Source organism: Berghia stephanieae, chromosome 11 (genome assembly GCF_034508935.2).
Source record: "Berghia stephanieae isolate SIO BIC M18660-M18661 chromosome 11, UCSD_Bste_1.3, whole genome shotgun sequence".
Taxonomy (NCBI): Eukaryota; Metazoa; Mollusca; class Gastropoda; order Nudibranchia; family Aeolidiidae; genus Berghia; species Berghia stephanieae.
The window spans coordinates 24,729,958-24,757,834 of record NC_088370.1 but is presented as its reverse complement, the minus strand read 5'-3'; the positions used below and the strand labels follow the sequence as shown (position 1 = coordinate 24,757,834).

Here is a 27,877-nt window from a genome sequence, read left to right as displayed (position 1 = left end):
GTCAACGTAGTCAGACAGAAATCAGCAACAATTCAACAGTGCTCATGGTTACAAAAGGTGAAAAAGGAGGACAATTTGGAACGTTTGTCTTTAAGTCCCATTTTTAATGGCGTTAACCCCCCATCCATAAAGCAATATAGATGAATGAGATAAACTATCGTAGATAGTCACACAGTCCAGATGTCTCCACAGATCATTTATAGAAAGATTCTCTTCAATGATTTGTGAATGATAATTTTTTTTTAATTGAGGGAAAAAGAGGGATATTGCGAAACGGATGGAAAAGGAGGAGATTCTTCCTCTCTCCAAAATCACGGATTTCTGCCAAAAACCATCGACACTGATTCATGTAGTGGTACGAATATTTCATTTTTTTTTTTTTTCATGGTAAACTCTAGTGGTGAAATGTTACAAGATAATCAAATTATATAATGTCCACTATGCAAATATCGAATTATCTAGAATGAGTAATACATCTACTTGTGGTGAAATGTTACAAGATAATCAAATTATATAATGTCCACTATGCAAATATCGAATTATCTAGAATGAGTAATACATCTACTTGTGGTGAAATGTTACAAGATAATCAAATTATATAATGTCCACTATGCAAATATCAAATTATCTAGAATGAGTAATACATCTACTTGTGGTGAAATGTTACAAGATAATCAAATTATATAATGTCCACTATGCAAAATTCGAATTATCTGTAATGAGTAATACATCTACTTGTCTTTTATCCACGGCACACAAAATCCACAGATCAGTCTCAAAGAATACCAGCGCCTTGACTTCTCTGGGGCAAAGGAGCTGACTGCTATGTTTCATCATTACCAAACACAATCGGCCTGGGATACCCAAAGCATGACCAAGTATGATTTCACCCCCATCATCTTTGAAGAGTGGGTTGTAAAGTTTAAACAGGCATGTTAATGTTGTAATACACATTAAAATTCCCTTTATTCATCCCATAGGGGAAATTTGTCTCTAGGACCTATTCCAAGGAAAGACTGGAATAACCCAGGCTTCAGCCAGAGTGCAGTGCTGCAAATTAAACTTGGGCTATGTGACTTGCTCAAAGCCACACAGCGCAGAGGTGGGTGATCGAACTCAGTACCTTTCGCGTACGAAGTAAAGACCGTACTGCTGAGCCACGGTGACCTAAATGCTAAAATCTATTTCTCAGCTAAGTTTAATTTCTTTTTATTTTAATTAATTCCATATTCCCCTGTCTATAATTCCTTATTCTTTTGCTCATTTAGGTCAACCTTGTTCGGAGATTTTTATATCTCTTTCTTTAATTTTAAATATCCGCAGAAACTTTGAAACGCACTCTTCCTCGCCCATTCTACCTCTCTTTATTAATTTCTCTTTCTCTCTCTCTCTGTGCATTCTCTACCTCTCTTTTTTTAAAAAATCATATTATAAAAGTAAAAGGGAAGAGAGGGTGTCAATAACTACTCTATCATTGTCTTGAATTCTTAAATAACTACTTCCCCACCTCCTATCTCAGCTTAATTTACTTCATCTCATTACTTCATCTCCTTGTCTCTCCACCTCTTCCCCCCCCCCCCCTTCTCTTCTCTCTCTCTATCCTTCCCTTACACACACACACACACACACGCATTCATGCACATAGACACACACACACACACATTCTTACCCTTTTTTTAAATCAATAAGTAACCATAATGCAAATGTAGAATAGCATATTTCCTTTTCTTATCTACGTTTACCTGAAGAAGGCTAAAGACCGAAATGCCGTTTACTTTGTGTTGTATCTTTTACACGACTCATTTTTACTCCCCATGTTATTGTTGTTAGTCGCATGAAAGCATTGGTTATTGTGGACATTGAAGGCTAGAATGCATAAATGAAGAAAACAACGATGATGATGTTGATGACAGTCAGTGATGGTAATGGTAGTGATGAAGATAAAAATTCCACTCTTATAATGCATTTTTTAAAATTAACAAAATGCAATTCAAAATACTGAACTTATATCCGTTTGGAATTTTGGACAACCTGTAAGGGACCCAATTTTTACAAAAACTATCACCAAGGGGAATGGAAGGTGATGATGATGATGATGATGATGATGATGATGATGATGATGATGATGATGATGATGATGATGATGATGATGATGAAATGGAAGACATGGATGATTTAGGAGATGAAAAATGGAACGAGAGGAAGAAGAGAGGAGGAGCCTTTCAAACACAGCTTGACAACAATGAGCTTTTTCCATTTCGGAGCGACACTCTTGAGACAGTTTTTCTCCTCCAGAAAACACTGCTGTATTACAAAACTCTTAACATGCGTGTATAAAACGTTGCCAGAAAAAGTAAGAAAGAAAAAATCAATTAAAAAAAACCATCCCAAAAAAATCAGTCTACCTTGACTGGGGATCGAATACCGGTCAGACATGCTACCATTACACCACAGAGGCTCCTGATAGTTGGAACAATTTTAACACCTATATTCTTCATAAGGGTACGCATTTTACCCTGTGAACCTAGCTTGCATCACACAACTTATACATTGAACACGAGAGGACAAGAACAAAGACATAAGAGTTAGAGTAGCCCAATTATTCAATTTGTATTACAAAACAGATGTCTCAAAACTGAGTATTTTGACAATTCCAGAGTGTTTACCTAGCAACCACACACACACACACACACATATCTTACCATCCCCAGTGAACTGGACTGCTGAAATCCAACATCCCAGTCTCAGGTTTGACCTGTGGGATTTATTGAAATTGATCACTGGTTGAAGCAAAAGCTCTCTGACTGAAATGAACAGGAAATGTGTTTTGTTAGAGTATGGCCTCACAAATTGTCGCATTCATGATAAATCATTACACCTGATAACTTACAATCCATCATCCTTACCAAATTGTCGTACTGATGATAAATCATTACATGTGATTACTAACAAATATCCTTCATTAGTTGTTGTGTTCATGATAAATCATTACATGTGATAACTTACAAATATATTATCCTTCCCAAATTGTTGCATTCATGATAAATTATCACATGTGATAACTTACAATACAAATCTATTATCCAGGAGTTTAAACAGATATTGGAGGAACAGATTGTAGAAAATGTAAGTATGAATGACTTTTCATTTTCAAAACATTAGCATTGGAAATTATAATCAATTGTTGCCGACTGAATGGATGAGAAATGATCATATGAGGCTAAAGTCACCCCCCCCCCCCCCCTCCCTACCTACAAAAAGAATAAAAAGAAAAGTAAAACAAAAACAAAAACGAAATTATTTTTGAAAAATAGCATTTAAAAAAGCCAACAAAAAAACAAAAAAAGGAAAAGAAACTATTCCTAACCAATTAGGAATGTGAATGAGTGATTTGTAGAAAAAAAAATATGAGCTGATCATGTTCCTGTCTAAAAACATTGGATGCAAATAGTTCCGGTCAGTGACGAAATAAAATTGAAGCAGTGTGAGTTGCAACTCACATTTCCATTTTGATATTGACTTCTTTCAGATTGCTCATATAATATGGTACGTACAGAAATTGCAGCCAGTCTATTAACAGGAATCGATTATAGTCAAATTAATGATTATTAATCATACGGGGATGCCAATTGATTTTTCAAAAAAACAAACTGAAAATGAGCAGAAGCGTCACATTTTGCCTAAAACAAACCTTGTAACTGAACAAGCGAAACTATGTCTCTTAACTCTCCCCTTTCCTTTGCAAGTGTATGAGGTCTGTGTTCCATCAATTTCAATAATATCATTCCAGTCTTGAGAAGAAGGACCTTCAGTGGCCTTCTTCTTGGAGACAGGAAAAGCTGCTGAATTGTGAACTGAGGTGTAAAAAAACCCTGTAAAAGCTGGAAAAACCGGACATTTGGCACCACTGATAACAAGAAAAGTCAATGTTTTACTTTTAACAGAGAGTACAAAAAGCTAAAAGTAAGAGGCAATAATGACACAGTGAATAGATTATTTTAAAAGGACCATAAAAAAATAATATATATTTTTAAAAACTTTTGACCCACCACCTCAATCTGGTACTGTGGCAGTCTCTGCACACCAAACTGCTATCACTGTAGTGCACTAGGCGATCCGGTGTTGTTACGTGTGTGGTTGATTGTGGCCGTTGTTTTCTTGCCACAGTATTATGTCAAGTTGAACCAGAATCCTAAAATCAAATAGAATGGGAGAATAGAATTAGAATAATTTATCATACATTCCAATCCCCCTCACCCCACCCCCCGTATTCGAGAGATTTCTATTGTGATATAACATGGCATGTGTATTGTATTAAGGTCTAAAATCGAATGGACTGTTGTATGTCTCATCCTATATGTAAAAAGTGTACTATCCACCTGGGAAATATATATTTAGACAATGTTTGTAAGATAAAGATCTGAACAAGTGTGTAAGAAAGGTGCCAAAGCTAGAAAGAAAAATACAAGAAAAAAACATTCCAAAAAATCAGTCCATGTCGACTGGCGATTAAACCTCAGACCTTCTGATTACTGATCAGACATGCTACCATTACATGTAGACACAAACAAATTACAAGTGTAATGGTAGCACATCTGACCAGTAATCAGAAGGTCAGAGGTTCAGTTCCCAGTCGAGGTAGACTGAATTTTTTGGGATGATTTTTTCCTTGTATTCTTCTTTCTTGCTCTGGTACCTTCCAAATACACTTGTTCAGATCTTTATCTTAAACCAGTCCCTGCCCCCTAATTTCTTAATTCAATGTTTGTGTGGGTGCCACTTAACTCTTTCAGCGCCATTGGCTGCACTGTACGGCCAGAGCAGAATCTGTTCTTCTGGCCAATGGACGCACAGTGTGGCCGGTCTTGAAATGCAAAAACAATAATGTAATCCAATCCTACTTTCTACAAAATTACTATAAATTGAACCAATGGTATCATTTCTTTCATCAGAACATTAAAATGGCCCTAGGATTTTGCACCCAATTGAAATGTCGCTTTGTCTTAGCTTGTCATTCTCATGCTGCCTCAATCAGGTGTCAGCCATTTTGTGAGGAAAATGCGAATATAGCCTCAGTTAAAATAAACAAAAATTTTATACTTGGATTCTAGCATGCCAAATTCCATGCTCAAACATTTTCTTTTCATGTCTGCCTATTTTTAATCTGAGACATATGCCACGACCACATTATCTTATTCATCTGTAGTGTTTCATTCATCCTGTTTTGTTGATAAAGGGGAAACCCGAAACGTTCATTTGATCTGTTCTTGTAATAAAATTGAAGCCTACGTTCAATTTCATATTATTTATTTCTTCGAGCTTCGAGCAGCAACATTTACATACCATGAACATGGCGGATAATCCTACTCTGTACCTTTTGGGTATAAAGTAAAAGACTGTATGACTGCAATTTAATTCATATCTTTAATACTTATTTGTCCAAATGTACAGGCTCATTACCTCGAAGTTTCAAAAAGTCCTATTCAAAGAGCTTTCCCCACTGTGTAAGTACAACTCTAGCTTTATGTAAACATTGCGTTAACAATTTTGATATATTTAAGTTATTTATCGAAAAAAATTGTGATGTCGTATTATATTCTTGCCAACGCTGAATTTACATGGGTCCCATACCTGCCTACTTGAAATTTCAAATTCAGTAAGAAATACAAAATTCATCAGTAATTAATGGTCAAATTTCAGTAATTCTAAAGCAAACAAAAATAATAACAGATACACCCTTTTATATACAGTGCAACCCCGATGTAACGACATCCGTTATAGCAACATTCCCTGTATAACGACATGGTACTCAGGTCCCATTTTATTTTACTATATATCATTAGTAATAAAAACCCCTCTATAGCGACGTACATTTCAGCAAAACCCCTGTATAACGACATTTATGGTCCGACAAACCTTGAAAGTGTTTGTCTACCATGAAATTGTTCGTAACTATTACAAGTGGTATCTTCCATTCTATGTATGTTGTTTACTCGTAATAAGCCCAGAGCTAGTTCTTATTGTAGCCAATGAAAACGCTTCCTTTTCAGCCAATCAATAGTCATATTTGTACAACACCGCAGCCAATCAGAAGGCTAGCCTTTCACCCAATGAATGCCTGTGACAGGTGAACACTGGACTGTTTATAAATCCTTTGTCCACTCTCCATTCATTGCCGGTCCCAAGCCCGGATAAACTACAGAGGGAAAATGAAAAAGTATACATTCACTACACAAGACCCAAAACACCTCCTGATATACACACATAGGAAACCTCTCTGTAACGACATCCCTCTATAACGACACGTTTTCCCGGTCCCGACGATGTCATTATATCGAGGTTGCACTGTATGTAAAATAAACTTACCATGTTATATAGGCCTACTACTTATGCCGGTCAAGCCTCAATCAAAGTCCATTTTCCACAGCATTGCAAAATATTCAAAGAAATCAAGTCCAGTGAATAAGTAAAAACTACATCTGCTACAAATTCTACACATTATATATATTAACACCATTTCCAGTTCTTCAAACAAAATATTTATGCACACTATATTACAGATGATGAAATAATTCTTCTCCTACTATTGACTCTTTGAATTTAACGTTGCGACCATTTGTATCAGTAATATTTCTTCTATTTCCGTAAGTCCTTAATTGTCCTTACACTTCCGTAACAATTACGGACGGTCCGTAATAATAGGCAGGTATGGGGTCCCTGAGATTTAATTTAACCTCTACAGACTGGATTCAATTTTAATCAAGTCAATGAACCCTGAGTCACTTCCCTGTTACTGCTCTCTTTGTTAAAATAATTGTCCCACGCCATTGTAACTAGATGAATAATGGGAGCAAACATAGTGCTTTCCATTCCAGGCCAAGGTCAAATAAGCAACGATTTACCTATACCAGGAAAATCTAAATTTAGACAAAAGTTTTCACACAATTAATCTGCACAAACGACAACTTTTATCGTGCCTGTCAAGATTTCATCTGAGTAAATTGTAAAAAATGCCCCAAAACGGATAGTGGTGCTGTCATGTTCAAAAAAATATTTAACGATATCAAAATCAAAAGCTGCACAGCTGCAAAGAATACATTCATTTATAAATATGACTGTGACTGAATGACATATGTGTACATGTTTCCATGTCTGATAAATGACCACATATGATGAGACTATATTATCATTCTGCAATGAAAAACCAAGCTAGTTAATTTACAATAATATAATGAGAGTTCTGATTTGAACTATCAACAGATACTAAAGAAATTGGACTAGTTATCAACAACTGATATTCCATTTGTATAAAAATGTGTGAACATCATTTGTATTTTTTTGAGATACACGGAATTATAAATTTCAAAAAAAAAAATATTTTAAAATGATAATAATGGCAATTTGACAAAAAGGAGGAAAATGTATCGGTCCATCGGTCAAACAACAAAATCATAACATAAAATATCATAGTTTCATTTATGATAGTAGAACTTCTAGTGTACATCTATTAGTAATAGTTGAGATATAATTTACTTTATGTAAATTTTTAATGAATTGTCCTTTCCTTAAAACGATTGTTTAAAATACTTTCTATTCAAGAGATTTAAAATTAACTTTTGATCAAGAGGTCTGAAAGTATTTGTTTTTTTTTTTTTTTTTACTTGTTTTATCTTGTTACTGTAGCCCAGTGGTTACATATCTTATAAATATGACTCAAGTATCTTTAATAAATTAAAATTGTAAAACAGTAAAAACAAAGATAAAAAGAATAAACTAGGTCGAGCACCCCTTATAATTGTAACAGATTAATCTCATCTATCTATGATCAAATGACGTTTATAAAGTAAACATGAAGTTTGATAGAAGAATGGTTGAGAGAGAGATATGGAAAAGGGAAAGATAGAAAGAGAGGGAAGTATAAAAGAAAGAGGGAGAGAGGGGAAGGGGGAAGAGGAAGAGAGAGAGAGAGAGAGAGAGAGAGAGAGAGAGAGAGAGAGAGAGAGAGAGAGAGAGAGAGAGAGAGAGAGAGAGAAGTTTAATTGATGGGGCTTTTTTTCTTGTAAGGGGGAGGTTATAATAATTATCTTTTCAAACAGACCTATAACTTTATTACCACTCTTGACCTACTTACAAGTAAAATCTAGACTTATTTACCCCCTCATCCATCCCCTTCCTTTTCGACCATCTATTGCTTTCTCTCAATTTTGACATCTGGCGCCAATTTGTCAAGACTGATGCCATACAAATGGGAGTGTCACCAAAATTCATACAACTGAGCACAGGTGTCAAGATATGACACAAGACAGGATGGTGATTTTTTCGTGGATCCACCACTTGACCAAAGCCTTTATCAGAGGAAAATGTTTGACACATCAAAATCAGCGGAAAATTTCGGAGAAAATCCCAAAATCCCGGAAGACTATCATCACTGAGATCTTAATGGTATAAGTTTTTCACCAACAACTTAAATTCAAGAGAAAGAGAGACTGTTTAAAGAGACCTCATTTTTGTTTTAGTGAAGAAATATTAACAGCAGTAGTTTGGGATACCTACTATAGGCAGTATTGGATATGTGTATTGCAGCAATACTTAAAATACAAAGAATGCTTAAATCACGGAAATTTGGTTTCGAAAGTCATGCGTGCAGAATGATTAAGAATTGTGAAGTGTAACGAGCAGGATGAAACCATGGAAATGTGCTATGTCACTATCATATGCAAAATTGTTTATATATATAAATATATCTAAATAAAATACCTCTCTTTACTCATTAGACAAGTACAAAATACAAGAACCAAATAAGAGTAAAGGAAAGATGGGAAAAGGACATGAAACATATTTTCTTCATCCATTATTAACAGTCATGCAACATATATATATATATATATATATATATATATATATATATATATATATATATATATATATATATATATATATATATATATATATAATATATATATATATATCCTATATACATTTCCTTTGCTTTTAATTATTTTCAGGTTGAAAAAAGTAGAGGTAATGTATAGAGTTACTGTTCACTTAACTTTGCTTCAATTTATTGCTGATGTTTTGTGACCAAGTTTTGATTTATTGCAAATTATTTTTTACACATAAGCATGGGTGCAAGTAGGCCAGGCCCAAAAAAGCCTGAAATCCAATTCTAACAAATTCAAAATACCATGAAATCCAATTCTAATAAATTTTAAAAAAGCCTGAAATCCAATTCTAACAAATTAAAAAAAAACTGAAATCAAATTCCAACAAATTCAAAAACGTCTGAAACTTATTCTGAAAAGTGACCCATTGTCTCTAAATGGTATTATGTTGAGTTGATCTAGATGCCGGAAATAAATTAAAATCCATTTCAAAAAGCCAGAAATTTTGCACCCATGCAAGGTTATTAACCTGTCAGGGCTAATTTTACATTGTCTCAATGCATGACTTTGTCATGATATGATTTTTCGTTTCCATCGCTTCCAGTTTCAGGAAACGAGTAGTTACTGTGATGAGATTAGCTTCCGGTGAAGATTGAGTGGCATCGCAATTACTGATCAGAAACCAATGGAAACAACAGTCATATCCTGACAGCAGTTGGTTGGATGTTGTTTTCTCTTGGAGTGAAATCGTCCAAGTCACCTAAAGGGTTAAGATAATCTAAATCGAAGGTGTTCGACTCTAATAGTGTGAGCGCCATTTGTGACAATTTTATTTTAGCTTATATTGAAGCCCAACCTCTCCCCTACCCTTGTGACCAGTGGAGACTAACCACTATCCTATTATTTGGCAGGAATAGTCATGTGACCTAAACACACATATTAGGTTACTATTGCAGAAGCCAAATGTTTTTAGAAATCCTTTTTCTCAAAATCACCACTTTCGCACTGACACTGTTAGACGCCCTCATATATTTTCAGTCATAAAGAAAAGGAATGGAAATAGAAAACAGCCCATTTAACAATTTCTCTACGTAAATAAAATATATTTTACAGGGAGATTCAATCTATCAACCCTCTTAACACTTTTAACCCAATCTTAACACTCCTTCAATACAGCTTGTGTTACTTTCACCAATTTCTGTGCTGACAGCGCTCCAAATAGGCAAATGTTCTTAAATGTTAACAGCTTCTATCGAGCAGGTCTTGCAGCTATGATCATATTTGCATGTTTTTTAGGTGTTCCACTGCATTTCAAACACTTTTACTGTAGTGTATCCAATAGAAAGGGAGGGGGGGGGGGGGTGCACTTTGGCCAAACTGCAATAGAAGAGAGGGGGGTGGGGATGTGCAATTTGACCAATCCATAGAACCATAGAAGGGGGGAGGGGGGGGGGTGTTGGGCATTATGGGCATTTTCTAATGTAGTCGAGGTGAGTTGTGATGTATAAAATGGTTTTCTTTCAATCAAATATACTGCTAGTAAAATAGCAACGACAGCATAGAGAGTATCTTTTTCAAAATTATTTAATTATAAAAGTTGAACAACTTGTTATAGTGAAATTTAATAGAAGGGTGGGGGGTGGGGGGGGGGGGTGGTGGAGGGGTTGCGAATAAGCTTCTAAAAATTCAGAAAAAAATAATAGACGGGGGGATGAGGGCATCTGTTTGATACAGTAGAGAGTAGGTCATTTCAGCTTCAGTCAAAACAGAAGATATTACATCAAGCACCAAATATGAAAAAAGGACATGTAGTTCAATCAAAGAATAAATAAAGAATAAATACATAGATCTCAAGAGCAATTTATTGATGTATTTAGTCTGAGATCACATCAATGAAGTTTGTTTTTTTAAAAATGTTTTTTAGGGTTTTACGGCGCTTGCAACACATTTAGGTCATATCAGCACCAGTAAAAGGAAGAAAATGGGATAGTAAATAGTTCTAGAATTACAATTAAAGTATCCAAGAAAAGGGAAGACAAAGGGGAATTAGTTCAAATAGGGAACAGATGTAGATTCCAAGAGCACACTATCAAAGTACTTAGTTTGAGATCACTAAATGTCTCATCCAGACACAAGCACAGGTCCCTGCCAAAAGGAACACACTCAATTGTTTACAAATCATACATAATATGTAAACAAAACACACTACAGTGCATAACAGACAAATGGTTTACAAGGGAAAAAAATATCATCTCCCAAAATTATACATTTGACTGTTCCCCTCTCAGCCAGAGTATCCGGCTAGGGCCAGGACAAAACCAAGTGATTTCATTCCAAGACAAAGACAGAAAGCAAGTTGGAGAATAGATAAAGGAGGATTGAAGACAAAGTATTCACCTCCCTCAGACCAACCAACCCTTCACATTCCAAAAGTGGAATCAGAACGCCTGAAAATAGGAATTTGAGACAACAAACAGGAATTTCACCTCTTTCATCCCCCCTCTTTGCTTTGCTGTTTTTCATTCTTACCATAATCATCATTTCTGAAAATCGGAATTTTAGAGACAACGGCGGAATAGTACAAAAAGGAAGAGTGAAAATAGGAATGATTCCGCCAAAAGCGGAAGGGTTGGCAGATATGCCTCCCTGCCCACTATGGGAGGTCAGGAACCCCACCCAGCACCTCAATGAAAATGTCCCATACAGACAAGTAGGTGGCATCACCCATGTTTATCAAGGGTAAGTTCAAATGTGACCAGCCCAGTCTATCTGGTGTCATGTCAGAGTGACCTAGATGATGTACATTGAGATTCATGTAAAATTAATCAGAATTACAAAAGTCATTACTTTTTCTTTAAGTTCAAGAAGCAAACCTCACCTTGCTCACCATGTCATAGTGGCTTTTTACGTCTGCAATGGCAAATTTGAAACCCACAAAATTTACACTTTTCCAATTTACGGCAAACTTCCCAATTATTTGTTGCCCCCCCCCCCCCCCCCCCCCCCCCCAAAAAAAAAAAAAAAAAATTTAAAAAATTATATTTTTTACTGTTAGCGTAACCACCGCTCTATTGCAAGAGCCACCACATCATCATCACTACCACCCATACAACAACCACCACCACATCATCATCAAATGAAACAATATGAAATGCCTTGATCTTGGTGAACATTATCAAAGAATGCTAGATATATTTTGTAGTGAATAAGAGAAAAAAAAAAAGATAAACCAAAAAATGGCAGCTTTGTTTAAAGAATGACAACTTTGGTGATAATATTGCCGGATATCTGACCCATTAGTGGTGACTGGGTAGTAGAGTGTATGTTAAGTTTGGAGGAAAGTACTAAGTGATAGAATAGAAAAAAAAAAGGACGGTAGTAATTGATACTATCTAGTTACTGTTGCAGAGTCCAGGGTAAACTTTGACTTTTAGGCGTGGAGGCCCTGACTCTAAGCAAGATGAACTTAATATTTCTTATATTTGATTTTACCTTTTTTTATTTCTCTCCCTTCAGCGAATAACGAAAGAGAAATGGAACAAGATTGCATACAATCTTCAAGATTTTTTGTCTCCATGGCTAGGGACCAAGGAAACTCAGGTGTGATGAATCTTAAGATCACAACCTTGATGGGAATGAGCCAGAGTGGTGATGATCCCTGCGGTACTGGAATGAGATTGTTTAAAAATTATATTGTTTATACCGACAATGAAAAGACAACAATAATGATAGTTGTTGCCTGTGCTTGTTGTTGTCTATGATTGTTGTTGTCAGTGATTTTGTTATCTGTGATTGTTGTTACCTGTGATTGTTGTTGCCAGTGATTATTGTTGTCTGTGAGTGTTGTTACCTGTGATTATTGTTGTCTGTGATTGTTGTTGCCTGTGATTGTTGTTGTCTATGATTGTTGTTGTCTATGATTGTTGTTGTCTATGATTGTTGTTGTCTGTGATGGTTGTTGCCCGTGATTGTTGTTGCCGTTGTTGTGTGATTGTTGTTGCCTGTGATTGTTGTTACCTGTGAAAGTTGTTACCTGTGATTGTTGTTGTCTGTGATTGTTGTTGTCTACGATTGTTAATGTCTGTGATTGTTGTTGCCTGTGATTGTTGTTGTCTATGATGGTTCTTGTCTGTGATTGTTGTTGCCTGTGATTGTTGTTGTCTGTGATTGTTGTTGTCTATGATTGTTGTTGTCTATGATTGTTGTTGTCTGTGATGGTTGTTGTCTGTGATGGTTGTTACCTGTGATTGTTGTTGTCTATGATTGTTGTTGTCTGTGATTGTTGTTGCCTGTGATTGTTTTTGTCTATGATTGTTGTTGTCTATGATTGTTGTCTGTGATTGTTGCTGTCTGTGATTGTTGTTGCCTGTGATTGTTGCTGCCTGTGATTGTTGCTGTCTGTGATTGTTGTTGTCTATGATTGTTGTTGTCTGTGATTGTCGTTGTCTGTGATTGTTGTTGTCTATGATTGTTGTTGTCTGTGATTGTTGTTGCCTGTGATTGTTTTTGCCTGTGATTGTTGTTGCCTGCGATTGTTGTTGTCTGCGACTGTTTTTGCCTGTGAGTGTTGTGGCCTGTGATTGTTGTTGTCTGTGATTGTTGTTGTCTATGATTGTTGTTGCCAATGTTTTGTCTGGCTAAGTCAAAATAAAAAAAAATTATTTAAAAACAATTTACCTGTCGTGTCCGAAATCAAGTGAATTAATTGTTTTAGAGTCAATGCCAGACTTAAGCATGAAGGAGGACATATATAATTATAATTCATATATTAATTTATAATTATATAATTACATCAGTAAGCAGACTCGTCTTAGACTCAAACATACTGATAATCCTGGTGTTTGTTATAAAATACGCAAAAACTATCTGACTACCACCTAAGCTACTAGAGAAACCGTCAACTGTAATAAAGTACTGAACAAAAATGAATATGTATTAGCTTCAAAATAAAGAACAAAATACCAAACATAGAACATTAGGAGCTCAAAACCCTTATTCAATAACAGAACAATAAATTTAGAATACATCATGTAAATTCCAGACTGATGTCAGAAAATGCTGTCTGTCTGGAATTTATGTGATATAATATTAACGTTTCTACTGTTTTTGTTATTGGCTGAAGAAGGGTTTTGGCCACGAAATATTGTGTTTGGTGTTTTGTTCTTTTTCAAAGCTGTCATTTTAATTCATTGCATTACATTTGACAACCACCTAATGAGTCTTCCACATATTTATCAAACATTATTTTTTCATATTTATATTAACAGGTATTCTAGATATTGCATTTTCTACAACACTCAATTATAATTTTTGTATTATTTAAACAATGCAGAGAGGAATTGTGAATATTGAAAAAAAAAAAAAAAGAAGAAGAAAGATTACTCTACATACACATTAAAAACATCGAATTCAAACACAGTGACACTAAAATGCCTATTTCAAGTTTAGTGTACCTAATAATAACAGTCCAGACAGAGCCCAGGTGAAACCAAATTGTCTCTTTCTACAAAAAGGATAAAAGAAAGGATAAAAGGGACGATAACAACTTGTCCAGGGGTGACCAACATTCTCCTGTCCTGAAGCGAATTCCACGGGGTAAAAAAAGACGCCATAGTTGATGAGCTAATGAGGCTAATACTAACATGCTTACAAAATAAAATTCATTACAGTAAATATTTTCTTATGATAAAATTGCAAGATTAACATCCCTTGAGGTTTGAAAAATGGTTGTAGGAGGAATACCTCGATTTCAAGAGTTTTAAAAAAAAAATTACTTTCAAAGAGACAATTGAATAATATGTGCACAGGCCAATAAACGTTTAACATACTATTCATATGCAATCTGCAAACAAGATCTCTGATTTCTTAGGCTATGAGGTCTAGTGGTATGACACTCGTGTCCAGATTGAAACGTCATTGAATTGAGTCCCTCTCTGAGTGGAGCATAATTGAGTCCTTGGAGAAGGCTCTATACTACATTCTCTCTGTACTCAGGTGTAAAATGAGTACTGGCCGTTAAGAACTCCACTATCAAATTGTAGTCTGCAGTGTTTCATTCATCCTGTGTTGTTGATAAAGGGGAAACCCGAAACATCCACATTTTCTGTTTTCATTTTTAAAAATTGAAGCTTACATTCAATTTCACATTGTTATTTATTTCCTCGAGCTTCAAGCAGCAACATTTACATTAACCTTAAATCAAAGAAAACAGACCCATAGCCCTCTTGCTTCCCCATAACTGTTGCCTTACTTTAAACAACCAATACTTTCATCCTCTAAACAATCAACTCATCATCACTATTACTAACCAAGGTCAGCTGGAAGATTTCAAAAAGTTGACCTACTTACTTAAACTTAAACCGGAAAAGGTGCATCCTTGTTCAGAGAATGCCGACGCGGCAGCGTGATGTTACGCTGCGCCGCACAGCAGTAAAAAAAAAACAACCCCCGTTTAATAAGAGTTTATGAATGTGTTTAGAATTTTAAAAGCAAATGGACCCTTTCAACATTTTCATTCATTTGAATTTGAACAAATCAGTGAAAATGACGAACTGAAAAATTGGTTGTTTTCGATAACCTACAACACTCTCTCATCCCTATCCTTTTATTTTTAACGCTCTCAAATAACGCATCAACTACTGCGACGATGGTCACGGTCAAGTTAAAAAATATATAAAATCCTAAGAATTCCTAAACCGTGACCATTGCCATTATTAAACGATGATAATAGACGTCTAATTTGAAATTTATTTGGGTAGTGAGTGGATGGGGTCTGAAAATGGATCTTAATTAAGTTATATGTAACAAACAAAATGTTTTGGAAAATTGTTTCTCTTTGTTTAACCCTGGAGTATTTGGAGTGACAATGATAATCTACTCGCTGGAGTGGCGGCAGGGTTGCCAGATTATTTTTCAACAAAATGCCAGTGGAAGACTCAAAAAATGCCAAAACACTCCAAAAAATGCCAAAGTCTGTTGACTCCCATCCCCACTAAGAAAACTACTCACTTTTGATAGACAATTTACTATCATATCCTGGTGGCTTGCGTGTTTTCTTTTCTTTTTTTTTTTTTTTTTTTTTTTTTTTGAATTATACTTAATTTCCTGTTGGGGTAATTTTTTACCTACTGACTACTAAGTGGAGTGCTAAACCACTACACCACGGTTGAGAAAAGGTGTCATTTGAAGTATAATATACAAGAAAAGAAAATGCCAAATGAAAATGCCAAATGCCAAATGATTTTTCTAATGCCAAACGGTTTTCAAAAATGCCAGATTTTTGGAATCTGGCATTTAAAATGCCAAACTGGCAACCCTGAGTGGCGGAGTTGTTGTGAGTGAGTGGTTAACCGCGAGTCGCGAGTAGATATAATGAAAGTAAAAATTTTGAAAATGAAAGTAGAAGGAACAAAGACTAACTGTACAATGTCAGATAAATTTATAGGACAATCGAAAATTAAATTAAGTTCGCTCCTTACTATCGATACCTATGTAATTAAACATTTCGAATTGTGATATTTTGTCGCAGTGAAAAAGGTTTCGTGAGCATTGTGTTCTAATATTTTGATATCTTTAATCCGGTAAATCTTTTTTCAAAAATAAATGCAAAAAAAAGCTATCACCTGTCAGCCAATATGACAAGTGATGACCCCACATTCTATATTTAGAGTGCTAGGCATTTCGCACTTTAAAAATCTGGCATGTTTTTGTGTCACATGGGTTGTGGGTGGTGAAATGGAGAGGAAACAAAACTAATTTCATACTATGGTCAAAAGAGTTGACTCATTAGACATAATTTTTCTTTAAATCTAAAAGCACGCCAACCATAAAATATGTGGTTCAAGACCTTTATCAACCACGTTGCCTCAGAACTATTTTCCTCCCACCCACGAGTCAACCATGTGTGTAAAACGCCAACATGACGTCACTGACATAAAATAATCCAGCAATAATATTCAACAAGACAACAAAAAAACATAGTAAAAGCTGCAAACAAAATAAAGTTTTAGAGATAATATTTGAAATTCATTGTAAATATGAGTTAAAAACCGTGAAATGGATGATAGAAAATTCTTTAAATTGAGATAGAATTTATTAATTCCACTCCTTTTCTCGGCAGCCGAAATAGCTCAGTTGGGAGAGCGTTAGACTGAAGATCTAAAGGTCCCTGGTTCGATCCCGGGTTTCGGCAATGTTCCCGGAGGTTGCCATTTTTTTTTTTTTTTTAGTTTTTACACTCTTTTTCCTTCACATTGTCATGATCTTTTTCTTCTTGATAGCATAGCATATCCCTCTGTTATTTTTATTATATTTCATTTTTGTTTTCTTTTTTACTTCTTATTGATACGTGATGATGTATTCAGGTTTGAATTTTGCCTAATTAAATTAAGAAATTAATACTGATTGCAAAGAAAAAAAATCGCTAAGATGCGATGATCTAGATAGATATCCACGTACAGACTATACTATTTGTAAATAAGTGCAGGTCGTCAGAAATTTATGATGAAGAGCATTGTGGAATCAAATCTATCAAATGCACCCGAAAGATAACGAGTTCGATCACCCAGGCTGCGCTGTATGGCCTTGAGCAAATCACCTCACCATAGCTCAGTTTGCGGCGCTTCACTGTGGCTGACGCCTGGGTTATTCCAGTCTTCACCTGGAATAGACACTAGAGACAAATTTCCCCTATGGGATGAATAAAGGGAAAAATGTAAACAGCACATCAGATTAATATTAAGGGACTCTCCCTAATTTTTATTATTTAAAAGATGTAGTGCACGACAGTCCCACGATGATTACAAAATAAAAAGGTATAGGCTAGTTTCGATGTGCACTTGTTTGTAGGTCTGATAACCCAGTTCATTATGGGTTCATTGCTGTAATGGAAATCTCACAAGAAATAACGCAAAACAGTGACCATTACAACAATGTTAAACTCGGCCCATAATTGCGTTCGGACGTCAGACATGCAAATATGTAGTTTGCTTCTTTCTTTTGGAACTTACTGTATCTACTTGAAATTGTATCTGCCAGCAACAAATCACTGCTTAGATTTAGGTCTTTTTCATTGGTTAAAATTAAAACATTGTCAAATCGTTGACAGACTGTCTTTTTCATGAAGTCCCTGTGTTGCGTGACTACAATTTAAAAAGTGAAAGAAATATAATAAAATAAATAAATAGATAAATCATTCAATTTACATAAATAATATATATATATATATGAATTGAAAAAAAAATACATAAAGAAAGATTAATACATGAATAGATAGGCAGATAAAAGCAAAAAAAAAAGATAAATAATTAAATATATAAATAATTAAATAAATAAATAAATAGATAAATCGATCAATTTAAATAAATAGATTATTAGATATTTGAATTGAAAAAAAAAGAAATACATAAAGAAAGATTATTACATGAATAGAAAGGCGGGCAAAGCAAAAACAAATTAGATAAATAAATAAATAAATAAATAAATAAATAAATAAATAAATAAATAAATAAATAAATAAACAAAAGAACGAAAATAAAATTGTATGTACTAAAATCACCATTCTATTACCGTTCGAACTGCCATAGTTTCATTCCATACAAAATAAAATCGCACATTATGATCCCATTGCAGCAAAGTCAAACTTAATAACAATATACTTATACTACTAGAAGTAGAAGTCTATTACTTTTTCAGAAAGTGGACTCAAATGCAGAAATGTTAAACCGTCTTCTATTATGATGATAATTGTCGGGTGATTCTCTAATGATGGCGACAACAATTTTAAAATCATCCATCGACAACGTTTGCCGAGTAAGTCCTATCTACTGACTGCTCTGACACTGACTTTGATACTGATACTTTGATGTTATTGAGTTGGTCTTTTACTTTTATTTTTACAGTAAATATGGTACTTTTACAGTACATACGGTACCTCCATGTTCTCTTGTTGCTATCACTGGCAAGATATTACCATGTATGCATTTTTTACTATTACTATTGCCTTATACTTATAGGATGATTCTAAGGTTGTTCAAGTTCAATCAACATCCATTAAAAAAAAAAAAACATGAGTCATGAGCATCTTCCAGTAAATTTGAGTATAAGTAAAAGTGGTGGAAGTCGAAAGTCAAACACAAAGTGCTTTGCCCATTTTTCAACGATGTGGTTATGGTATAGGGTGTTTTTTTTCAAAATTAGTCATGAATATTTCACTTTCACTGGTTCTAGATATCTTAACGTCAATTTTTTTTTTAAAAATCTTTTTTAGTTTTTGTTTGTTTGTTTGTTTGTTGCTCCATTGACAATCGTGACGTTGACCGACAACACATGCCCATAGGCAACTTACACTTGCTAATCACTATCACCTGATTCTGAAGTAGTCAGCCACACGGATCCTGAGTATCACTTACAATTTTGACATGGGTAATTGAAAAGTTCAAACTGAGCAAAAAAAAAACCCAATCTTTTCTTCTTCTTCTTCTTCTTCTTCTTCTTCTTCTTCTTCTTCTTCTTCTTCTTCTTCTTCTTCTTCTTCTTCTTCTTCTTCTTCTTCTTCTTCTTCTTTTTCTTCTAGTGGTATTTAGTCACCGTCATAATTTTTATTTTTTCTCTTTGTTAACAGTTCTGTTTTTGCATGTATGTTTATTTCAGTTGCCACGATTATTCAGTCAGATTTTGGGATCCACACATGTCAAGTCCAATTCGGTTTCACGTCTGCCAACTTCAAATATCAATGCCACCACCTCCTCTGCCACTAACTTTGTTCCAGTTCGTGGAAAACATTTTGACCATCATTTTCTGAATCGATGGATGGCCAGAGATTACAAAAGAAGGGTACTTCTCAAGCAGCATTATCCAGAAAGACAGAGAATGGTTGCTATGAAAAAGTGTTCTGTTTTGCCTAAGGAATTTCAGGTACTTTCAGAAACAGCTTTCACCGATTAACATTAGTATGTGTCATGCTTATGCAAGACTACTTACTTACTTATCCGAACCAGCGACCACCTGAGCTCTAGCCCTTCGGTCTTGTGCCATGACGTAGAAGTTAGATGTCTTTTGTAGTTGTTCCAGGTGACTATAAAGTGTGTTACTGATGCTTGGATTTGGTGGAAGGAATGTGCATCTCAGGTCTTCAAGAGGTTGACATTCAAGCAAGTGGTGTGTTACTGTTTCATTGGGGTGTTGACATAGGGGGCAGGAAGGGGATGTGTCTTTTGTAATTTTGCTTAAATGGTTGTTGAGCGGTATGTGTTGTGTTCTTAGTTGAAAGATGATGCTTTGCTGGTGTCTTCTGAGCTTATTTAGGCAATCAGTCTTTACAGGAGTGGTCATATGGGAAAACATATATCTACCCGTGGTGCTCATTGCCCAACTGTTCATCCATTCTTCTCTCTTATTTGTTTTGATTATTTGTTTCGCTGTGTCTAAGGATACTGGAATTGATGGTTGTAAAAGTGTTGATCCGAGTCTGGCTAGTCTGTCTGCATTGTCATTTCCTGGTATATTTGAATGTCCCGGTATCCACTGGAGAGATAAGTCTACTCTGTGTGTTGTAAGGAATTCATCTAGTTGAGATCTTAAACTATTGAACGTTGAGGAGAGTTTATCTAAATCGAGAGCTTGGAGAACCGATTTGGAGTCTGTGAAGATGACAGTGTTTTGAAGTTTTGAAGGGTTTAGCTGGAAAACAGAAGAGAGGTGTCGCAGTGAGGCTTCTATTGCAACTGCCTCTGCCTTGTAGTTTGAGCAGGAGCTTCCGCAAGAATTGTGGATTTTATCACAGGTTTTATCTGGGTATTTTACTACAAACCCATACCCAGCATTTTTAGTTCCTTTGTGGGCAGATCCATCTGTGTAAACATGTATCCAGTTGTCTGGGTATTCTTGTATTGTCTTCATTGCTAATGTTTGTATATCTGATTTGTTTTTATTTCTTGTTGTTTCTTCTATGAGGTTAGTCTTTATTTTTGGAAGTTTTAGTTCGCGTATGGAGGTTTTTGACTGATTAAAATAGATTTTTCTCTGTTTTCTGGGAGTCTGTGTCTTTCATTCAAGTTGTTAGCAATGTGTAGCAGGGATTTTTGTTTTAATCTTGTTCTTGGTTTCCATTTCTCTGCCAGAATTCTGTTTGGATGGTTTTCCCTTTTCGTTTGTATCTTTCAACCATTTCAAGCACTGCTGATTCTCTGCGAAGTCCAAGTGGTTCCACATTAGTATGTATTTCACATGCTGCTGTGGGTGTCGATCTCAGGGCACCGGAGATGAAGCGAAGGGCTTGGTTTTGTACTCTGTCCAAGGTTTTGTGTGTGTTTTTACTACCTACATTTTGGAGGGCTAAATTGTAGTCCATGACGGAACGCACATAACCTAAATAGAGTTGTCGAAGCGAGTTTTTGTCTGCTCCCCAATTAGTACTGGCTAGTCGTTTTAGTAACTGGAGTCTCTTTGTGGCTTTGAGTTTTACATTCTGAGTGTGTTTGTTCAGAGATAGTTGTCTGTCTAACTGTATGCCCAAATATGTGGGGTTTTCTTCTTTCGCGAGTCGATGGCCTTGGATGGAGAGTGTTATTTCTTTCTTGGAAACAGGATGACTCTTAGTAAATATAGAGTAGACTGTTTTATTGCAATTAACTTTTAATTTCCATTTATCACAGAAGGTGTTTAAGCTTTCTAAATCTTCATTTATTCTATTGGAGGCTATTGGTAGGTGCTCCGTAGTATACCACATAACTAAATCGTCAGCATATAGGGCCTTTTCTGTCTGTAATACTTCTGGTAGATCATTTATAAAAATAAGAAAGAGAGTACAGCTGAGGCAGGATCCTTGTGGGAGACCTTCCTCTAATACTTCTCTGTTTGACAGTCCGTTATTAATTTTTGTTTGGATTGTTCTGTTACTGAGAAATTGTTTAATCCAGAAGTAGAGATTTCCATCAATTCCGTAGTCCATCATTTTTGATAACAACCCTTTCCTCCATACTTTGTCATAGGCTTGTTGGAGATCAACAAAAACCGCGACTGTATGTTTTCCATCTTGAAAGCCATCAATTATTTTTTGACTTAATCCAAACAATTGATCTTCTGTTCTTTGCCCTATCCTAAAGCCTGCCTGATATTTATTTAGTAGGCCACATGTCTCCAGCCACCAGTATAATCGGTTATTTACCATTCTCTCAGCGATCTTTCCAACACATGAGGTGAGAGATATTGGTCGGTAACTTTTCGTTTCGTCGGGTGGTTTATCTTTCTTTAAGATTGGAATTATAATAGCATTTTTCCATCCCCTTGGTACTATTCCTGTCTCCCATGTTAGATTTATAATTTTGAGAAGCATCTGTTTACCTCTCACGCTAAGATGCAAGAGCATTTCATTGTGTATCTTATCTGGTCCAGAGGATTTCCTTAACTTGAGTTTTTTCATAGCTCTGTGAAGTTCTGACATGGTAAAGCCCTCTTTGAACAGGTATGAGATAGCTTTTGGGGCCTTTTCTTGATGTTTAAGGTCTTTAATCAATTTTTTGTCCTTTTCACTTCTTTTTGATGCCTTATTTACTGAAGCAAAATGTTTGTTGAAGATCATGGCTTTTTTTTGGTCGCTTATGCAAGACAAAGTTGTTTTGTTTGGGTTTTTTGTTCAAAATGGGAAAATATCACAATAAACCACAATAAAACAAGAAATCGAAGAAATAAAACAAATTACAGTGCAACTTCTCAATAACGGCAACCCCTGGATAGCGTCTTTGACCTCTGGTCCTGATTTTTTTGCTAGAAGTTATTACTAATAAAAGCCTCAAAATAGCAGCACATACTTTTTAGTAAAACCCCTGTTTAGCGTCATCAGTATAGCAATAATTTGCAGATGACGTGGACGCTTGATACAAAAAAATCTAGCCTAATAGCTGTCATCTGCATTTTTTGCCAAATTGGGACCTAAAATTTGCCAAAAAACCCCCAAAAATTTGCCAAAAAGATCAAAATTTGCCCAAAAATTTGCTGAGGAGAACAAAGCGTTTCAGTAAAAATTAACACGCGATACAGAAAAAAAATATATAAAAGACAATTTATTACATTTAAGGAGGCTACATTTATTAATTTACACAATAGCGTTGTTACAAAGATTTTAAAGGATCATTATCCGTAGAGAGTAACTTCCCTTGGTTTGGGCCCAGGCAAAGCTGCAACATTTCTCAAGTTTCGCACTCTTTTTTTTCGTTATTTTGTTTTTGCTTCTTTTTTTTTTTCCCAAAATTTGCCACGCGATTTGCCAATTTTCCCATAATTTGCCACGATTTGCCAATTTTAGGAAATTTGCCAAATTTTGCGGATTGCCCTGATATTTGCGGCGGCAAAAAATGCAGATTACAGCTAATAGGTAACCTCGTTTCCAACTAACGTCATCTCATCCTCTTACTCTTAGCCAATAAAAATACTTCTTGTCCTGTCAATGAAAACAAGTATTGTCATTAGTTTTACAAAATGACTTACTGCTGAAGTATTTTTGTGACATATTTTAAGAAAACCTTTTGGCATCAAAAAGCCTCAAAAGCATCGACTTCTGACCTCATCATCTGCGTGCAAGCAAAAATCATTGAGGACAAGCTTGGATTGGTGGATTTTCAAGTGACCAATGGTTGGCTCAATAGATTTAAACAGCGTCATGGCTAGACACATTTTTCAGATTTTTTACCAGTGCCTGCTCTTTAATTTATCACTTTCATATTGTCATATTGTGAGCGGGTTACAGGTATAACCTTTATCAACAGGAAAAATACACATTCTAACATGTTTGGGACGTTTTTTATCACAGGCACTGGATTGCGCGTCACATCATTATGCATCTGGGTCTCACCACACCCCCTTGTCCGCCATCTTGAAAACCTTTGGATAACGGCATAATTTCCCAGTCCCAGGCAGCTTCTAATGGTGCTCACACTACTATAATAACAATAATAACAATAATAATAATAATAAAATTGAGCTTTATATAGTGCAATATCCACTAAATGTGCTCAAAGCGCTTTTCAAGGGGTCCCTGGTCAACAGCAATATTTAACATGTAGGACGGGACATGCCGCCTGTTAGGCGATATTATAATTTTTCGGACAAAGACAACGCTGTTAACAGCCAGGTACTCATTTTACACCTGAGTACGGTGAGAGAAAAAGAGTAAAGAGCCTTTTCCAAGGACTCAACTATGTGCTGAGTGTGAAGCTCGAACCCAGGACCTTTTGATCCGAAAGCGAGTGTCATACCACAAGACCAATAGCCGCACTATGTTATGACGATTGACCCAAAATGCAAATTCCGTACCCTACTTATGCACCGTCGCAAACCACCCCGGAAGCTTCAACACATAGCACCATTTAACCTCTGCGGTTTCCGGCTCATTGCCACAACGGGTACATGTTGGAAGAAACACAGAGAAAAGAAAATTAATTGACTTGAGGAATTGTTTTGTATATTTTGCCTTGTGTAGTAGAGCGTCGCGGATTATTGATGTATTAGAAGACCAGAGCTCCCTTTAGAAAATTGGAATATGAACCAAATTATAGGGGAGTTCAGATAATATAAACTACTACTACTACTACTACTATTACTACTACTACTACTACTACTACTACTACTACTACTACTACTACTACTACTACTACTACTACTACTACTACTACTCTACTATTACTACTACTACTACTACGTACTACTACTACTACTACTACTACTACTACTACTACTACTACTAGACCTGTAAATTCTCAGTCAATTAACTGAAATCAGTCAATTTGTCAAATTCAAATATTTAAAAAAAAAGGAAAGAAAGAAAGTATTCACAATCGTAGTCGAATGACCGTAAAGTAATTAGGAGTGTTCCATAACGCTATGCATAGCTCATGGGAGCCGTTTATATTAACGATGGATTTATTGCCAAGGCGAAGCGGTGCTTTTTGATATTGGCGTGACTGAACACATCCCTGTGTGATTTCACACAGCCTTCGTTAAATTATTTTTTCACTTTCCAACCTGTCGTGATCCCAACGGTAGCCAATTTTAACTGAGCCGCCGAGCGATAAATTTCACTGTTTCGTCTAAGCCAAAATTGACCACATTTACAAGCTGGGTTTTAAAAGTATAAAATAAGTAAAATGCGAATGCCGGAAGTAACATCTCTAGTAGATGATAATGGGAGACACCTTTAAATCGAAAGTTAGATTAGGAGAGATTGCTACAAGCACATTTCGATTGCCTCACGTTGTAAACAAACTGGTTGACCGTTTCTTCACTGATTGGGTACCTGATTATAAGGAACAATGGTAAATAGCCTAATTAATTCCCGTGCAAATCAGGACGTTTTCTGCCATTGTTTTGCTCAAGCCCAAGCGAGCTTGCTGTTTTGTGGCGATTTACCTTCATTTCGATTCTTTGAATTTTTCCGCTACGCCTGCCGAAGTTTCTTCTTGATAATTCACTTCTACTTAATAAATCAGTGTATTGGCCAGAAGTCATATTTATTTAATTTTTTTTTCTTATGTCATTAACTGATTGAAAATCAAGTTTGCTCATTGCTGCATTATTCTAATGTTCAATTCAGACTTGGCGAGCATCGATAAAGATGTGAGGACTAAAAATTCAATTGGTCATGGCTAGAAGTTAAAGATGATAATGGTGATTATTTTTCTGACTATGTCAGAAAAATTCCAGAGGCAGGAATATGACTTTGATGAAGTCTTCTTTACCTATATGAATGACATGCTTATATTTAGCATTCCTTCTACATCAAATTATGGCAGTCATACTTCCAGTAAGAAATAACACCATTTTAATGTATTGTATTTATCACTCTCCTCTCCAATGATGCCCTTATTTTTAAAAATATAATTGAATCTTCAGTTTGTCGGAGAGTTTCAGTCAATTTTTATAGAGCTCATTTACAGGTCTATACTACTATTACTACTACTACTACTACTACTACTACTACCACTACTACTACTACTACTACTACTACTACTACTACTACTACTACTACTACTACTACTACTACTACTATTACTACTACAACTACTACTACTACTACTACTACTACTACTACTACTACTACTACTACTACTACAGTACTACCACTACTACTATTTCTACTACTGTAACTACTACTACTATTATTACTATCACTACTATTACTAGCAATCAGTGAAGGGAAAATTTTCTGTCTTTCACAGTACATGGAGATTTGTCAAACGGGGGAAAACAGAATTTTAGTGTTTGTTTTCACGTTAGGTGGGTTCCATTGTAGGGAGAATAAAAAATGAAGGAATTTACAGGGGGGGAGGGGGGAGGGGGGTGAATGGAGACTTTCTTGTCTTAGTCAATATTCCATCTCATTGAGGTTTCCATTAACTCACTCAACCCTAACACCGACTATTTATGACATTATTCTGAGACAAATTATAGGCATAGGATCAAAGCTAATGTGTTTAGTTAATGATAGTTGAATAAAACTATCTATGTACATGCTCATTTTTAATACATATTTTCCAATTTTGAAAAGTAGCAAAATTCTCTAGGATTGAGTGAGTTAAAGCAGGTTTGACTGTACCTTTAGATTGTTAAAACATTTGTTATGATTGGCTTACAACAACAACAAAAAATGAGGGAGGGGGGATGGGGAACAAAATAGATAGATGAATAACTTTAAAATGTATAACTTTTTCATTATTCGTTCCTTTTTACAGGAAGTGGTTTCGGAGGAACTCCACGCCTTTCCCAGGGACAGCTGCCATGTACGCACCAAGCCTCGGTGCATCCTATCCAGTCGGCCTCGCTGGGTGATCCACAAACACCGCATAAGTCGAATCCACTACAGGCTACTGGCTGATTACAATAATCTCAGTGGTGTTCTGAGAGCCACCTGGTGATGACAACGAGTTTAGAGACGTACTATGGCTATCTCTGATTTTGTTTTACCATGAGCAATGATGTTATCCGTATTGAAATGTTAGTGTGAAGGTATCTAGGAAGCCGTCGCTTATATTGTGTTGTTGTTATGATATTATTATTATTATTATTATTATTATTATTATTATTATTATTATTATTATTATTATTATTATTATTATTATTAATATTATTATTATTAATATTAGTTATAGTAATATTAATTTGTGTGTATGTGTGTGTGTTTGGAAAGGTAAAGAAGTGAAAAATTACTCTTAACGTCAATAAAGATCAATCTGGTATGATGTTTGAGTGAATCAGACAGACACACGTGTGTTGCAAGTTCCTTAAGACCCCTAAAGGCAAAGAAACAATTCCATTTTGTGATAGTTTAATAAAGTTGTGTGTGTAAAACTCATCATGTATTTTTGGTTTTTTTTTCTGGTTTATAATTTTGTGATACAGAGTTGCCAATTTTCCGTACATTTAATTACAGTCAACTGCGGATAATCGCAACACCTTGGGATCAGCAAAAATTTTGCGATTACCCGAAGTGAGCTTCCTGTCCGTGATTGCAACATTTTACAATATATACTAAACTCAAACAAGTAGTTGTAAACATTGTTCTTAGTCCACCACGGACATAGCAATTTGATAACGCTTAGTATCTCTTTACAACTCTCATTGTCTACCTGTTGTAAAATCTCTGCCCAGCCCCCTCGCCTACTATTTAATGGCCACAAATGACACCACAAACCCATACTGCAAAGCCCTGCCCTCTTTTGTCTCAAATAGAATGGTGACACACTACTGTAGCATTAAATCCCGCTCACTCTCGATTTTTCAACCTGTCATGATTTCTTCCATGATGAAATTTAATCATGATATTTTGTTTGATTGATTATGGAATTAACCACTTTTTTAGGGCGAAAATTTGCTGCAATTAACCAAAGTTTGTTACAATTAACCAGTGACTTTTTTATATTTTTTTATAGAATTAATTCTGTTTCTTGGGAAATGATGCGATTAACCGAAAGTTGTGATTATCCGGAGTGGACTTTACCTGTTAA

General features: G+C 35.4%; 2 protein-coding genes and 1 non-coding gene across 3 annotated transcripts in view; all 3 read left to right on the top strand.

Moving 5' to 3' along the window:
• LOC144956365 (nmrA-like family domain-containing protein 1) overlaps positions 1 to 12,625 on the top strand; it is a 61,273-nt gene extending 48,648 nt beyond the window's left edge. Inside the window, exons 8-12 of the mRNA XM_078886863.1 lie at positions 769 to 930; positions 3,088 to 3,126; positions 5,452 to 5,504; positions 9,006 to 9,021; positions 12,399 to 12,625. Of these exons, the coding sequence (XP_078742989.1) occupies positions 769 to 930; positions 3,088 to 3,126; positions 5,452 to 5,504; positions 9,006 to 9,021; positions 12,399 to 12,488 (360 nt within the window). The 3' untranslated portion in view covers positions 12,489 to 12,625. The remainder of the gene's footprint in view (positions 1 to 768; positions 931 to 3,087; positions 3,127 to 5,451; positions 5,505 to 9,005; positions 9,022 to 12,398) is intronic.
• A 4,375-nt stretch (positions 12,626 to 17,000) lies between these two features.
• On the top strand, positions 17,001 to 17,073 carry Trnaf-gaa (transfer RNA phenylalanine (anticodon GAA)). The gene has a single exon. It is a non-coding gene; the product is annotated as a tRNA-Phe (tRNA).
• A 1,394-nt stretch (positions 17,074 to 18,467) lies between these two features.
• LOC144956574 (small ribosomal subunit protein uS14m-like) lies at positions 18,468 to 27,225 on the top strand. The gene is made up of 3 exons (XM_078887161.1): positions 18,468 to 18,692; positions 19,533 to 19,796; positions 26,606 to 27,225. The coding sequence occupies exons 1-3, from the start codon at positions 18,645 to 18,647 to the stop codon at positions 26,786 to 26,788; spliced, it is 495 nt and encodes a 164-aa protein (XP_078743287.1). The 5' UTR covers positions 18,468 to 18,644; the 3' UTR covers positions 26,789 to 27,225.
• Positions 27,226 to 27,877: the final 652 nt, after the last annotated feature.